The 17178-nt window shown below is 41.1% G+C and overlaps 1 protein-coding gene across 1 annotated transcript in view; it reads left to right on the top strand.

The window, feature by feature from the left end:
* ARHGAP32 (Rho GTPase activating protein 32) overlaps positions 1 to 17178 on the top strand; it is a 161829-nt gene that overhangs the window by 68864 nt on the left and 75787 nt on the right. The window contains exons 6-9 of the mRNA XM_066639519.1: positions 10220 to 10357; positions 13462 to 13554; positions 14553 to 14675; positions 16921 to 16998. Coding sequence (XP_066495616.1) covers positions 10220 to 10357; positions 13462 to 13554; positions 14553 to 14675; positions 16921 to 16998 — 432 coding nt within the window. The remainder of the gene's footprint in view (positions 1 to 10219; positions 10358 to 13461; positions 13555 to 14552; positions 14676 to 16920; positions 16999 to 17178) is intronic.

Genomic DNA, 17178 nt, shown 5'->3' with positions numbered 1-17178 from the left:
ACAGCCAAACTGAGGGCCTATTCTTATCCCCCAGCCATCGAATGTTGAAGTATGTTCTTTTAAATGTGATGGGTTAGATAATCCATCAATAACCAAGGCACCAAAAGTCACTGTTTCCAAGCTTGAACAAAACATCTTTAAAGAATTTAGAATAAAAATGGAGAATTACATAATGTTAGTAAGATGGCATGAAGTCATTAAGAAGATAGCAAATATGTAGAACACCAAATTGACTGAAGACAAGCTTTAGTGGGGCTTTCCTTCTGCTTAAGTGTCTCCAAGTCTGTAGATTTTTTTTTCCTTTTTCTTATGCATGTTGTAGTTTGATTCTTCTCTTCTGTCTGATGTTCTCCAATCTTGTTACTTACAGTTTTACTATCTTGTAAAGAATGTTTGCCTTTGGCAGATTCTGGTTTGTTGAATGAGTTTGAACTGGTGGCACATGAAACACTTAACAACCTTACGGTTTCATGATTAAATTAAAGGTCTCATGATTAAATGACCTCCCTTAGAGTAGCTGCACATTATCTAAGTGAAGATCCAATTGGGGCATGCAATAGTTGATGCTACTCTTTCAAGTTTGATATCAGAAACATGTTCTGATTTCTTCTAGATTTCTAGTCCTCTTTTGGCTGGGCTGTTATTCCTAGAACAGAAACCTTAATCCTTGTTGTGGTGAATAAGCAGTCCTAGAGGCGTTTCAGAATGTTGTCATTTATTTTGCCAGTAAGGCAGATTGAGAATTCATGTGCATATATGGGCCAATCGAAATAAAAAGAGGCTCTTTCAGAGATTGAAAGATAAGAGTTTCTGAGAAGAGATTCTGGAAGATAAGAGAGTGTTAAGTGGATAAGTGACATGTAGCTTATATAAGTGCTGACTGCTTTTAAGTTCTCCAATTTTTTTTCTTCTTCTGCAGAACACAAAAGGACAATTCAAGTGAGGGTTCAGAAAAGCCACTAATCTTTCTTGAAAGGACTTTAGGAATGCTGTCTGTGCACAATTTGGTTCCCAGAATCACCTGGGTCCATTTAGGAATTGATTCAAAGGAATCTTAGTTAGTCATATGAGTTTTAACTGGATAGCACTGCATAAATATATCTGTGAATGAAACAGTAGTTTAAAAGAAGGTTCTAAGATATTGTGGGCATGTGTTCTAGCAGGTGCTGGCTTAGAGGCATTCCTCCCAGTGAGAGGGAGAAACAGGGGATGAATACCTCTTCTCAGATGGTGCCTGCAATTTGCACTTTTTAAAGTACTTAAAAAATACTTAAAATAAATTAAGACATTAAGTAATTAAAAATAATGTGTTGACTTTGAGTCAGCCTGTTTGCCACTCCGAAGCTGAGTCATGCCGTTAGTAAAACAAAGCTGATGGCATTCCTACATAAATGTTAAGATGACTTAGATGAATGGTCTTATTAAACCTCTAAGTTTCACCTTTGCCATGTGATGCATTCATCAAGCTAGGCTATGGAGCTTAATTTATGCCAGTAGGTAGTCAGAAGTTATCTACAAATAGTACCAATTCATGTAGCATTTAGGGAAGGTTGGGGGTTTTAAATATTCCAATGTTTCTCAAACTGTGGGTTTGGACCCACTAGGTGTATCTCCATTAATTTCATTTTTTATTTTATTTTTAATATATTGAACCAGATGCTACCATGGTATGTGACTGCATTTGGAGAAATGTTACAGATCTGTACATTTAACTAGCTACTATGTATCTGCGTTTAACAATGATACTCAATGGGGATTACTCCTGGGTAAGAGTGGATAGGCTTGCAGCCTTTGGGATGTTTGGGAATTTTTTGAAAAACAGAATAGAGCTTGGGGGGGGGGTGGTTAAGAGGGTGGTTTTTTATTTTAATTAAATTTTTAAACTTATACATATTTTAAGCTTTTAAGGGCACAATCCTACCCAGGTCTACTCAGAAGTAAGTCCTATTTTGTTCAGTGAGGCTTACTCTCAGGAAAGTATGGTTAGGATTGCAGCCTAAGTTAATTAGATTTGATTTTGTTGAATTGGGGGGGGGGTGTTAGAATTTTTCCTGTTTGATGATGTCACTTCTGGCCATGACATCATTTCCAGGTTAATGACATCACCTCTGGTGGGTCCTGACAGATTGTCATTCTAAAACAGGGGTGTTCAAAGTTTTTGTCAGGAGGGCCACATCATCTCTCTGACACTGTATCGGGGACCAGGGGGAAAAAATAATTAATTTACATTTCAAATTTGAATAAATTTACATAAGTTTACATAAATGAATATATTAAAGATGATCTTATATGAATGAATGAAGGTCTTGCAATAGCTCAAGGCCTATAAAAGGCCTTGCACAAAGCAAGGCTGGCCTTTCCTTTGTTGCTGCTACTGCATCACAGATGTGAAACAGCAAGCAGTGGAGGGAGCCCTCATCCCACAGCTCACGCAAGAGCTGTGAGAGGTCAAATTGTCGCCCTCACACTGAGAGCAGTTGCGTCGGGTCAGTGTGGGCTCCAACAAATCTCCAGAGGGCCAGAGGCGCATTGGAGACTGGAGGCTCCCTGAGGGCTGCATTGAGAGACCTTGAGGGCCGCAAGTGGCCCCAGGGCCATGGTTTGGGCACCCCTGTCCTAAAAAGTGAATCCTGGTGTAAGAAGTTTGAGAACCACTGAAATATTCCACCACTCAGAGGTGTTTAAAATATCACTCTTTGCTACAGGTTTATGTTGTTGTTACACACAGTTTTCTGACATTTTGGAAATAACTTGCAATTCACAGATTTCTCCTGCCTCCTACTCCTTCCTTTGTATGACCTCTTGCTTGTACCATATATTTTACATGGGATGTGACTGATAGTCAGTTGTTTAAATTACAAGCTGTAAAGAGAGATGGGGATCTAATAAAGCGTTGAGAGACACAAATCTCTTTTCAAATAGCAAGAGACTTGAGCTGTATATTTTTCAACCTGCCATTCAGCATCGGATTTAATCAAGAAAAACAGTTGAGTACTGTTGCATTGGATGCTGAAAATTCTTTATTATTATTATTATTCTGCTACCTATTTATATGCTCTTATTCCTCCTCAGCTTCATAAAACAATTTCCTGTCAGCAAAGGCACACAGGTCAGGTATTTATCTGACTGACAGATGTAGCTGTCGAAGATTGCCTTTGGAGTTGGGGTTGTTGGTAAGAGAGCAAACGGATTTCAGATTCATGGACTTCATGCTCTGTGCTCTCCTGAATGCTTGGATCTGGATGTTACAGAACAAAAAATTCTTGAAATGCCTCACATACCTTTCTTTGTTTTAAAATTGATGGGTTTATCGACTCTTTTTAAGTGTCCGTTGTGCCTCCTTGATCTGTTGTTCAAAGATCTGTTGATCTTTGGATTTTGTACTAGCTTTTAAATGTACGCTCTTGAGTTATCCTTGTTAAAACAGTCACCACAATGACCACTTAAAGCAACCATAAATACGATTCAAAACAAAAATTCCAAATTCAGCAAACCACTCGGTAAAGCAACCCGATTAACAAAATCAACCAAGCAGCATTTAATACAGAAGTCAAGAAACTCCAATGATCTTTAGAGGAGAATGTTTTGAAGGTGCCTAAAGGCATAGTTTGCCCAGCCTCCCTGTGGAGGGCATTCCACAAACCAGCCCCCAGAGTTGAAAAAATTCTTCTTGTGCAGGACCATCTCTCATACCTCCCTAAGAGTAGGCACCTGGAACAGACAACATGCTGAAAATTAGATTTGATTTGGTGCATGTAAAAAAAGATGACCCTTAAGATACTGTCTTAAAATACAATTGCCAGAACCTTGACTTGAGCACAGAAATGAACTGGCACCTAGTGTAGATTTAGCAAAACTAGAATAATATACTTCAGTTGGCTGATAGCAGTCAACAGCCTAGCAGGCTACATTATGTACCAGATTTCTAGATGTTTTTTAGGACTGCCTTACATGTCACGGTAGTGAAGTCTGAAGGTTACTAGCTCAAGATTGATAGTGACTACTGGCTAGGTTTGAGTTTTCTGGCAAAAAGCACTGATGATGCTGGTAAAACCTGAATCTAGATTCCACCATCTTTTATGTCTGTCCTTGCCCCCTGGAAAATAGATGTAGGAGTAGTGGGGTTAATACTTGAAATGCAAAATGGTATCCTGAATGTATGCACCAGCATTCATTCATTCATTCATTCATTCATTCATTCATTCAGAGAGAGAGAGAGAGAGTACAGTGAATTGTGTATTTGTAATTCCCTTGCCTTTTTAAACACAGATTTAGCAATTGCATTTCAAACCTGAAATATAGGCTGAATGTGTATACTAATTGCATTCTGACATATTGGTGTTATGCTAAGTTACCACAGTTACAATCATACCAAGGAGCCTTAACTAGGAGTTGAAAATGCCTGGCAAAGCCTGGTTAATTGGAGTTCTGGCTTTTACTTAATCATAGTTGATGATGCTGCCAGTAGAACATGGAAACACGGAGGGATTCACAGTGTACTGGAGAGGCTGAATGATTCCACAGCTCACTTCTTCACCTCTTTAACGTCTGCTCTTTTCTAAAGAAACTTAAGAACTTTCTATACCTACACTGCTTTTCATAGTCCAGTATAAAAATCATCTGGTGAATGGAGATTTATTGATTGATGTGGTCAATAATGCCACATTTGTGTAGCTTTACTTTTAACATTGAACCTAAATTTGAACTTTATTGTTCAAATTGCAGTGACACTTAACACTAATCCCCCACCCTTCCCTTTCCCCACCCTTTGATTTGCATTAGGGTGTGAAGCTGTTGTTGTTTTCTTAAAGTTAGTGCCAGCAAGTAGATTCAGAAGGCTTAAAACTAGTAAAAACACTGGGTAAAACACATCCAGGACAAATAATATTAGTGGGATTTTATCGGTTCTGGTCTCTTGTTTTGATTACATTTCTAAGCCATTTTCCACTGTGGTTTGTAATAAAAAAGAGTGCAAGGGTCATACTGGAAAAACAACACAGGCCTGAACAGCCAAGCAGCTGTGCAAACCACACTTGAACAGGGCAAGGCTCTAGTTGCATTCTGGTACTCTTTCAGAAGGTCAGTACAACTATAAGTAGGAGGTCAAAATGACTGATTTTTCTGTATTTCTGCCGTTCCTTATATTTCACCACTACCTGCAATGGCATTGCTCATAGAGATACAGTGGTGCCTCACAAGACGAAATTAATTTGTTCCGCAAGTCGTTTTGTATTGCGAAAATTTCGTCTTGCGAAGCGCGGTTTCCCATAGGAATGCATTGAAATTTAATTAATGCGTTCCTATGGGCAAAATAAGTCAGAACAAAGTCAAATTTGGTTTACAAAGTGTTTATTAAGTGCTCTTTATAGGCATACATACTGTACAGAGGATTTCAAAAATTTCAAGCACAAAACTTTTTAATTTTAAAAATTCATCTTGCAAAGCACGGCCATAGAAAAAATTCATCTTGCGAAGCACGACATAGAAAAATTCGTCTTGCGAGTCACAGAAAAAATTGAAAAAACGCTTTCGTCTTGCGAGTTTTTCGGTGTGCGAGGCATTCGTCTTGCGAGGTACCAATGTATATGTTTTTAATTTGCAGATCAGGGTGGTCGTGAATAACCAATCTAGAATATACTGGTTCTGTATTTCTTAAAATAGATATGTATTAAAAATCCCCTGGGGGCTTTAAAAATCCCCTGGGGGCTGGGGATAAGAATAGGCCCTCAGTTTGGCTGTACTTGTCGTAAGAGGCGACTAAACAGCCACCGGGTAGGTGGGACTCGTCAGCCTGGGAAGGCAGCTCATCTGAGAGAAGGAAAACTCTGATCCCAAACCTCCACTGCCTTGTGGCTACATCCAGTTATGGAAAAGTCTTCAGGAGTCAACCTCGAGGCAAAATCCGGAGCCGGAGTCCCTGATGCAGTTCATGGCTGAACACAGCAACTCCTGCGACGCCGCTGGAACCAACCGTATTGGCCTCTGCCTTTCCATTGGACCATTTCAGCGACGTGGAGAGGGGGGATTTGCTGCATGGGTAACAGCCTATCCTCCATACGTACTTTACCCATGCTTCGCGCACTGGAGAGGACACTCTGTTCCAGAACCACCATTCAGAGCGTGACACCATAGTCTTCCGAGACTGAAGGATGCCAACACCACATTTCTTAAAACAATTGCTTGTATTTACTGATATAAAAAGCATTTCTTTTTTGGTGCGCATACCCAGGAAAGGGCAACCTGTCATCTGTGAACGCATGGGCTGTTCCAGCCACTTGTTTTTGGCCAGATGGCTCTTTTTTGTAATTATTTGGAAGGAAGAAAGGAACCCCTTTGCTTCCATGAGGGCTTCTGTGAGTTGCTGAAAGTTTGAAAAGAACAACGGGGAAAATACTGAACTTTCTGATTTAGGGCCAAGGAGATGTAAGCTTAAACCCATTTCTTTCCAGCACTTGCTGTTCTGAGATCTGTGTTTCAGTGTGTCACATGTTGGAGGACCATTTTTGAATAAAAATACCATGTTCCTTTGGTAGTTCCTTTACTCTCAGGCTTTACTGCAGACATTGGCCAAGACCAGGAGGGGATTGTATACAAAGAACTTGTGCGATGTACTGGAAATTATTCTTTTTAGCACCAATCCCTTGCACCTCATAAGATGCATTGGATGGATAGAGTGGAAAGAGTAATGTTCTGTTCCCTCTCATATAACACCAGAACCAGAGGGACATCTGCTAAAATTGAGAGTTAGAACAGACAAAAGAAAATATTTCCTTACCAAGTGTGTAATTAGTCTTTGGAACTCCTTGCCACGTGATGCGGTGATGGCATCTGGCCTAGTTGGGGGAAAACTCGATCACAGGTTACAAGCATGATGGGTATAAATAGCTTCCTGGTTTTAGAAATAGGCTATCTCTGAATGTCAGATGCAAGGGAGTGACAAGAGGATGCAGGTTTCTTGTTGTCTTTTTGTGGTTGTCTTGTGAGGCATCTGGTGGGCCACTGTGAGATACAAGAGCTGGACTAGATAGATGAACCTTTGGTCTGTTCCAGCAGAGCTTTTCTTATGGGGGTGCTACCCCAGCAAAATCTCCATTCTGAATAGCTGATGCTACTCATGTTTGGTGTTAAAGGTTGAGTTTAGGCCATAGTGCTCTTCTAAAGGCCTTTGCACACACCCTTCAGTTCAGATGTTATGTCAAATACAAGAAGAGATATTATGGATGAGTTATAGTCTTGAAGAACTCCCAGCACATGTTCTTTGCCCCGGCTTGTGCATGGATCTTAAGTCTTTAAATCAGGATCATCACTGAATGTTTCGTTAGCATGCTTGCAACCAGTTAATTTAGCAGAAGGAGGAACAATGCATGCTATATCTTTTGCTTCATGATTTAAGGACTCTGCCTGGGAGCATCCTACAAGTTTACTAATTCTATGCCTGCAGTGTGTATACAGTGTATACAGTGTGTGTACAGTGTATACAGTGTATACAGAATACAGTGTGATGATTAGAATGGCTTAAAGGGAATTCGGTTAGCATTAGAATTGCATCTGATGTAATGCTTAATGGCAGTTAAGCCTGGCAGGGGAAATGTGTGGGCTGGGGTGAGGTGAGGTGAACTTCCTCTGGAGGGTAAAGGACTTGGGGAAGTGAGAGAGGGCCTGCAAGGGACCACTAGATCTGCAGTGAGGCCAGAAGGGCTTTTTAATTACATCCTTTTTAAAAGGAAAGTGAAAAAAACTCATCTCCTCGCACAAGTTGCCCAATTGAAGGGCCATGTTATTATTAATCTTGGTATTTTAAAAATTACTAAATAGTGTAAAAAAAAAAATTTAAAATCTATACAGAATAGTAAACAGACCTTGACCAGGTTTTTCAGTACTTCTAGAGCAGGGGTGCTCAATAGGTGGATCGCGATCTACCGGTAGATGGCAAAGCAAAATGAGTAGATCTCGGAGCCCTGTCTCTCCAAACTGTTAATATGTCAGTTTCGTCTAGTGACTAGACGAAACTGACATATTTAGCTGACACTAAACTGACACTGAAACTGACACTTTAGCTGCTCTTCAGGCATGCAGCAGCAAAACTGACGAAACTGACTAGACTCCAGCAGGGGCTCCATATATTAAAGGGGGTGTCTGTCAGACGCTTCCTTCCCCCCTGGTAGATCTCCGGGCCTTGCTGGGTTTCAAAGTAGCTCTCGAGCAAAAAAACTGTGAGCACCCCTGTTCTAGAGCTTCATCAAAACTATTTTCAGAACCCAAGCACTTACCTGGAGCTGTGAAGTCAGTATGTGAATTTAGTAGAAAACCACTTGGGCTTATAGATGAGCTTATGCGGCTGGATTAGAGCCTCTTTTGCATCCCCTGGTTATTAAAAGATGCCAAAGGGATGTGGAATATACTCTCTTGGCCAGTAGAATGTGAATTTAAAGGAGTATTTAATGGAAGCTAAAAATAGTGAACTGAAAAATGGGGGGAATTTCTTTGTTGCTGTTTAGGCACTACCCTTCGCAAGTACAGGTTAATAGCATCCCTTATCCAGAATTTTGAGATACGGAGCTTTTTTTTTGAGTGCTAACATTAGAAAAAACGTACTTGAAATGTTGTAAAGCTCCTGCCATTTGGCTTGATGGACCAGTAGCCTGATTTATAAGATAGCTTTGTATAAACAGAACAAAAAATGGATGAAATGGTGCCAGGAATGCACCAGATTTGATCTTATGTTTAGATAATTTCCATACAAAGTTAAGAGTAAAAATCCTTGAGTGACCTGTTCGGGTGCACGGACAGAACTGCATTCATATGCAGGGGATGGATGTATTATGTAGGGGATGGATAGAGGGATGTTCTTTTTCCTCTCACACAACACCAGAACATCCACTAAAATTGAGTGTTGGGAGAGTTAGACAGACAGACAAAAGAAAATATTTCTTTACCCAGCATGCGATTAGTCTGTGGAACTCCTTGCCACAGGATGTGGTAATGGCATCTGGCCTAGATGCCTTCAAAAGGGAATTGGACAAATTTCTGGAGGAAAAGTCCATCACAAGTTACAAGTCACTTACAAGTTAAATTTACAAGTTAAATTTACCCCCCCCTTTTTTTCTTTTAGAATTATCACATTATGTTGCTGTCTGCAGTACCATGAGTTGCTGGTAAATATGTTACAGGCATTGTGTGCAACAACAGCTGTGTACTCATTATATAGAATGCCTGGGAAAGTATGAAAGAAGCTTATTTCGTTCTGACCTTACATACTTCACCAAGGTATTTTATAGAATGCCTAGGTGTTCTATGGAATGCCTACCCTTTTGTGGCACAGTGTGAAATAAGCTTATAAAATCATCTGTACACGTTTCCTAGGTATTTTGTAGATTACCAAGTTTGTTACCAGCATTGTGTGAAGCTAAGCATGCCTATCAGTGGTGTCAAAATTGTTGCATAGAGCAGCCCAAAGTTAGCATTCCCTAACCCCCAAATCCTTAGGGGTCCTATCCTAACCTGTACTGGTATAACTAGACTGCAGTGACCTGCACTGTATTCTGATCAAGTTAAGCTGCTGGAGGACACATTGGGATAAGTGGATATTTTCCTCCTACCTTGTGTAACACCCTAGCCACTCCTATGGGGCTACACAGATCTTGCCAGCTATTTAGCTGGCGCAAATTCAAGCAACCCACTGTAACATCAGCCCGACGTTGGAGGGGGTTAGTATATGGCATCTGCTGCCGCCGCCAATCCTGCCCCTTCCCCCAGGTCAATTCCCCCTCGGTTCACCTTGTCAAAAAAACTTCCCTTCATCACCCCTGGAATGCCCTCCCACAACCTTTCCCACCCCCTGTGCCACCCATCCGAACACAAACCTGCGCTGTCCTGCATGGGACGGAATCTGGAATGAATAGACCAATGCATGCCATTGTGCTGGCATGCCCGGCTCATGAGTTGGCACAAATGTACCTTACAGCACGTTTGCAATACCCCTGAGCTGGTGCAGGAGACCTATGGTGGCTCAAGTATTTGTTTGGATTTTGCTATCTGTAAAGCACATACGGTCAGAATGAAATACTTGAAGATGGGGTTAGGTAATCTACAGAATACCTAGGCAAAGTGTACAGATGGTTTTTCTTTTATACAAAATAATGGAATGCCTAAGTTTCACGCAAATGCCCATAACAAACACCTAACATCTGAACACGTTATTCCTCATTTCTCTGTGCAGGGCAAGAGCTGGATTGTGAAGCGGAGCTATGAAGATTTCAGAGTGCTTGATAAACACCTTCACCTCTGCATTTATGACCGGCGCTTCTCCCAGCTTTCCGAGCTGCCCCGTTCTGATGCCTTGAAGGACAGTCCAGAGGTAAAATATGAAATTTGTAACCAGTTGAAGGAAACCAGCTACCTGTGAGCAAAAGGAAGTTTCTCTCCTCTCCCCACCCTCCACTTTGACTATGTGAATGTGAGTGGTATCTGAACTAGAAGGGAAAGTTCTTTGGTTCCCTTAGGAACTAGGGCAGGTGATGTGGTCTGGAAGTTGAGCTGTCACAGTGGCATAGCTGAGGCATCTATCACCCTGGAGTACAAAAGTTTTTAATACCCCCTCATACTACAAAATCAAATTTAATATCCCCCAGTTGCATCCAGTTGTACCTGGGAAATGGTTTGAGGCACAGGGAGGCAGTGCCTGGTCTCCATGGGCTTCTGAAGACTGATTTTTGCACCTTGGCTTTGCCATTGGGGGTGGGCACCCCTTCAAGCATGGTACCTAGGGCAGTGTATCCCCCTGGCCCCCGCAGCAACGCCATTGAGCTTTTGCTTTGCCCCTGTTTCCAGTGGGTGCGTGCGTGGGGGGGGGGTGCAGACCCAATCTGCAAATAAGTGAATCCGCAGATGAGGGATCCATGGATACGGGGCCCCCCGTGCATTTGTAAAAACCTCATTGTAAAGTGGTGTTTGTCTTCAGCCTGCCTTGAGGGTGTAAACTGCCTTGAGTCTGTGAAAAAGGCAGTCTATAAAAATGGCAATAAATAAATAGACTACGGAAACAGTTCATTGCTGCTTAGTAATATGTATGCTAGCGGAGAGTTGGACAAATTATTACGATCTAAGTGAAAAAAAAGGAAAGAAAGCATTATGTTCATTATTTACATTGCCATGTAAATTAATTTTCAAGGTTTTAGATTTTTCGCTAACAGTTTACCAACGTGAGATACGAATAAGAGGCAAAAACTTATAAAAAGGCAGTCGTAATTATTTTCTGTGTCTAGCAGTTAAGCATGGAAAATATCACCTGATTTTGTTAAAGCAAGCATAGTTTTTGCCCAGCTTGCAGCCCAATCCTCAGCAGCCTGGAGCGCCCAGCCTCGCCGGCACCGAGAAGGGCTGCCGCCAAATCCAGCGCCTGGGAGGAGGGGATGTTCGTCCCCTTCCCCCAAGTAAGGTAAGCAGCCCCGCAATGGGGCTACTCGCTTTACCGTGCCGCCGACCACAGGATTGTGCTCTTAACCGTGTACAAATTATAGGTAAATGTCAGTTGCCTGGCTTACTGTAGCTTTGATCTGGTTTCTTATGAACCCAGTTTTCCTTGTTTTAAAAACCAATTTCCAACCTAATACATGAGTTTTGTCCATAATGTGGGTAGTTTCTGTGTCCAAAGTAGCTCCTTTGAAGTGGCAGGTAGATACCTTACAGAATAGCTTAGCAAATGTCAATGATGGTATCGCAATGTTGTGTGGGTGTATGTAGGTGTCCCTCCCTCTCCCCGCCCCTTTTTTTTTTTTTTACAAAAGAAGAATAATCAAAAAATGGGAATACAGTGGAAATTTTCAAGAGGAAACTGTAAGAAGGCAGTGAGATCTGAAGCACCTTTTTTTCTATAGTTCATAGCGGAAAAATAGACTCTTAGAAGCAAATTTAGACAAGGTGTCCTTTATACAGTCTTTCTTTCATCTTAAGCATGCAGTAATATACAGTTAATCAAAGATGTTGGATACAAGGACAGTAAAAAAGTGTTGTCTCTCTTGTGAAGTGCAATTTCGTAACTATACAGCATCGTTGTATATCTGTTTTTTCGGAACAAATAGTGGGGGACAGGATGCTTTGGTTTCGTGACAATGCTTTCCTTTCCTAAGATTCCATTCCTAGCACGCCCAGCTGAAAGATCTTGGGTAGCAGGTTCTGGGAAACGACGCCTCCCCCTGAAACTTGAGAGCTTCCCTTGAGAACTGCTGCCAGCTAGTGTGCTAGACTCAGATGGACCAATGGTCTAATTCAGTGGTTGTCAAACTTTATAATGCTGTGACTCGCCTTGTTCTGATTGAAGCATATGAAGACCACTTCTGGATTGTGCTGGGCTTCCGATCATTTCCTCATTAAGACATTCTGAAGCAGCTTCCAGAGGTTCCCAGTAAGGCAGTGGTTCCCAAACTTTTTTGAGTGGCAGCTCCCTTGATCAACTGGGCCATTGGCTGTGGCTCCCCAATAGAGCTACAATCCTATGCATTGCGTAGGGCAGCAAGTTTTTCACAAGGATTCTGCGGCTGCCCTGACTGGTTTCCACGGCTCTCCAGGGAGCCACGTCTCACAGTTTGGGAACTACTGCAGTAGGGAGCATCAGGTCACGACCCGCTGCAGATCCCGTGGTTGAAAATGCTGGTCTAATTCATTGTAAGGCCAGGATCATGTGCCCAACCAACAAAAAGGGGAGCATTCCCTATGTTTTGTGTAATATTTATCCCAGGAGTTGACTTACAAAGCTAGTGAGACCAAGATACTATCTTGCTGGCTGAATACTCACTGATACAGCAAGACATGTGCTTGTACTGTTTCAGACTGCAGATGGGGGCTTGCACAACTGAAATCTTTTCCTGTATGTAAACACTTGAAAGCTAGTGTGCTGGGGGAGGATAAGTGGTCAACCTTTCTTCCTAGCCTGTCACTGGCATGTGCTGATGGCATGTGCTGACCTGTCACCTTCGTTGAAGAAAAACAGTCATGCAAGGGGCAGTTCAGTATCTCCCCCTTCTAATGACTGAGTGAATATGTTCCAAAGATGGAACTATGTGACATGTCACATTCCAAAGTGCTTTCCAGATGTGGGAAAACGGGCTTCCCACTGATTCGATTAACAGATAGTCATATGAAAGAAACAGCACTTTATCCCAAACATCCCCAAGTCTAAGCCCCATTGCACTGTGCTATATGTGCCCGTGAAAGAGCATGAGTGGAATTTCAGAATTTAAATTTAAGCAAAAAGATGTGTTGATAGAAGAAATCTCAGCTAACTTTTTTGGGGTAGGGCTTATTTCCTTTCACTGTTTTTTTTTTCTTTTTGCATGTCCCAGAATTGTAGTCAAACAGCACCACAGTCGCATGCTTTCCCGAGCAAATAATTGGCCTCAGGTACCTGATTTGGAAGGGTGGAACTTAATACTTTTGTCACCACTCTTTTCCCACCCTCCGCAGCTTGTCACCCAGATGCTGATGGCTTACTTGTCACGACTCTCGGCCATCGCAGGCAACAAGATCAACTGTGGCCCTGCCCTCACGTGGATGGAGGTATGGATAGATGGATCATGTTACATATTGTGTGCCTGGATTTCTGTTTGCTTGGCAGCGTGCCTCGCATTTCCAGCTATTCAAGTTGCACATGCAAAAGATTGTAAAATTACTCCTTTGTATTTTAGTTGCAAAGGGTCATGCAAGACTAGACTAGAACATAGATATTCCAGTACATTTATTCTTCTCCTTGAATTATTTTATAAAGTTTCTGGCATAATACTCTGTATTGCAGAATTTCAGGATTATTGATTTATTGGTTGGTTGGTTGATTGATTGGTTTGATTGATTAAAGTGTACCTTGGGTGGTGCTGTAGAGCAGGGGTTCTCCAAACTTTTCAGTGTGAGGGCCACATCATATTTGTTTCACATTTTTATGGAATGAAAAGAATTCGGTTTTCTACATGAAGGAATGAAATTTAAATGAATGAATAAATTTTACTTGGATCTTTTCTGTAATCAGCATGATATGATTCAGAACAAAAAAGAAATGTAATAATTACAAAGAAACAATGCCATGCTTAGACTGAGAAATTATATACATATAATGAGTAAAAATATTGAACGTTAGCAAAATGCATTAGCGAAAAAGACCAAGTTTCTGTCGGTCAGAGAAAATCTTGTGGTGGGTCAGATACGGTCCCTGGGCTGTAGTCTGGAGACCCCTGCTATAGAATAATGTACAGTTTCAGAGTAGGTTGCAGAGTGCACTCTTTATTAGCAGTGAGTATTACTAACTTAACAAGCTACTGTTAAAAAACCAATTTTAACTATAATTTTTCTAGTACTAGAATTACTAGTACATGCATGTATAATTTTTCTTTACTAGAATTATCTTGGTGTACGGTGCCTGAATTGTGCTTTTTGGTACGCACAGCAAGACTTCAGACTCTCTGAAAATTAGCATAAAGTCCATCCTTCATACAGACACCAGTAAAACAAACTCTCAGAGCCTTGCATCCTGACTGCATCATGATCTACCATGTTCTTTGTTACAGATTGATAACAAAGGGAATCACCTGCTAGTTCACGAAGAATCATCCATTAATGTTCCTGCTATTGCAGCTGCCCATGTTATTAAGAGATACATAGCTCAGGCTGCTGACGAACTGTCCTTTGAGGTAAACAATTGAAGGGAAATGTATTATTTGTGAAATGAAAAGGGAAGATGTGCCTGCTATGTGTATTTGTATTAAATATGGATTTTTAGTGTTTTGGATTTTGGATTAAATATGGATTTTTAAATATGAATTTTTAGTGTTTGGTGAGACTTTCCGTCTCTTGAAAATGTAAGTGAATGCATTAAATCAGGCATGTCTTCCGCAAAATTCTGTTTCATTTACCTTTTAAATGTATTGAGACCTAAAACCTTAAATGGGTATTTGCCAGTCCAGCAGTCAACATTCCAAAAATGTGGTATCCTTTGGCAATTATGTGTCTCCGTGTGCAATGCTAAAAATACATACAACATACATACATACATAAATGGTTACTAGGAATACAGAGGACCTTCCTTATATACTGGCATCAACTGTCTAGGTTTGGAGATATAGTGTAGCCTCATTAGTGAATGGTTCAAGCAGCTTCCTCATGAGGAAGCCATGGTGAAGTCTTCCTCATGAGGAAGCTGCTTGAATCATTCACTAATGAGGCTATACCACATCTCTGAAACTAGAGGTGATAGGGAAGAACTGATGGCATTTTTGGAATCAGAACCCCAAGTATACCCAGAAATTGGTGTAATGTTTAAAGAAAGCAAAATGTGTGTTGGCCTGTGTAATTTGATTATAGAAAAGCCATTATCTTGTTTTCAAAAGTGATTGCTAAATATTTAATACAGTAAATTACTGGCACTCAAAACTGACAAAGCATTCAATTTCTCTGGGGGCCACATATTGCTCATTTAATGCACAGTAAAGCTACCTGTGTGGCTCGCAACTTCCTATTAGATGCCTCAAATTCTTGGCTTTCCTTTTAAAAGGGGGGGGGGGTTGATTTGCAGACCTCTTGGTAGCAGAGATAAGCCCATGAATAGTGCAGTGCAGTGTGTGGCTCAGAGGACAAATAGCGAGAGCCTTGCATGCATAGATGGCGCTTTCCATGTGTCCATCGCAAGCATTCAGTAACTAGCAAAAAAACCCTATTAAAATGTTATGTTAAGGAAGCACATCTCAAAGGAATTTTCAAATGACTTCTCTCATCTTTCCATCCTGCTGACATGACATTACATTTCCTTGTTGCATTGTTAGCTTTAACTTAGAGGAATATGTCTTTTTAAGGTCGCGCTAAACCTCATAGGGAAGAGGGAAAGCAAGGACTGGAACGCTTGCGTACAAGAGAGATGAAAAGTAGTTCATTTGCTCCAGATCCCTTTCCAAAGGGTTTTGTGCTTCTAGGGCACATTCACCTTGATTCACATTTTAATTGAAACAGCTTTTGGCTTTTAGCAGCAGTTAAGCAAATTGTCCTTATTCTTATATTTAACATGTGCACTGTGTAGAATGTATAATGCATTAGCTCAGTGGTTCTCAAATGTTTTAGCCCCGGGACCCACTTTTTAGAATGATAATCTAGCAGGACCTACGGAAAGTGACCTGGAAATGATGTCATGGATGGAAGGGACATCATTCATAAAGCAGGAAAATTAACATCCCCCATACAACAAAAACAAATTAAGTAAGTAAATATTTACAATAAGTATAAATTTAAAAATTTATTTAATATAAAGAAGAACCCTCCTAACTTTCCCAAGATGTTGCTGTTCTGTTTAAAAAAATTCCCCAAAGGCTGCAGTCCTATCCTCACCTACCCAGGAGTAAGCCCACTAACTATCATTGTTAAAAACATATACATATACATAGGGCACAATCCTAACCAATTTTCCAACAGTGGCCTAGCTGCAGTGCAGATCCAAGGTAAGGTAACAAACATGCCCTTACCTTGAGGAAGTCTCCTTGACTGCCTCCACACTGCAGGATGCATTGCACGCCACATCGGCACAGCTATGTTAGTGCTGGAAAGTTGGTTTGGATTAGTCTGTTAAAAGTACAGATCTGATACATTTCCCCAAATGCAGTCACATACCGTGGTAGCATCAAGTCTAATATATTAAAAAGAAAATACACATTGAAATGATTGGGGACCCACCTGAAATCGACTTGCGACCCACTTGCGACCCACCTAGAGGGTTCTGACCCACAGTTTGAGAAACACTGCATTAGCTCATGCTTCAGTGCAAATATTATAAGTGCTGTTGGACACAGGTGTGTTGGAACCTTTTATTAGCAGTGTAGAAGGCTATGTGCTTTTATCGACAAAGCTGTCTTTCTGACCACAAAGAGACAAGTATTTGTTGTTCATTTCCAGGTGGGAGATATTGTGTCCGTTATCGACATGCCTCCTAAAGAATTGACCACTTGGTGGAGGGGCAAGCATGGATTTCAGGTATGTTCTCCTATTCAGTCAGTTTCACAGGAGGACTCACTGAATGAATCTTATTAAATTATCACTGATAATAGAGCACTCTCCAATACGATCATCAGCCTTTTTCATGTCACAATACACTGAGAAGGTGCTAAATTTGTCAGTGCTTTGACAATTAGCCAGGCACACTGCGCTGCTGGG

This window comes from Tiliqua scincoides, chromosome 11 (assembly GCF_035046505.1).
Source record: "Tiliqua scincoides isolate rTilSci1 chromosome 11, rTilSci1.hap2, whole genome shotgun sequence".
Lineage (NCBI taxonomy): Eukaryota > Metazoa > Chordata > Lepidosauria > Squamata > Scincidae > Tiliqua > Tiliqua scincoides.
Note: the sequence above shows the minus strand (reverse complement) of the source record. Positions and strands in the feature narration are given on the sequence as shown.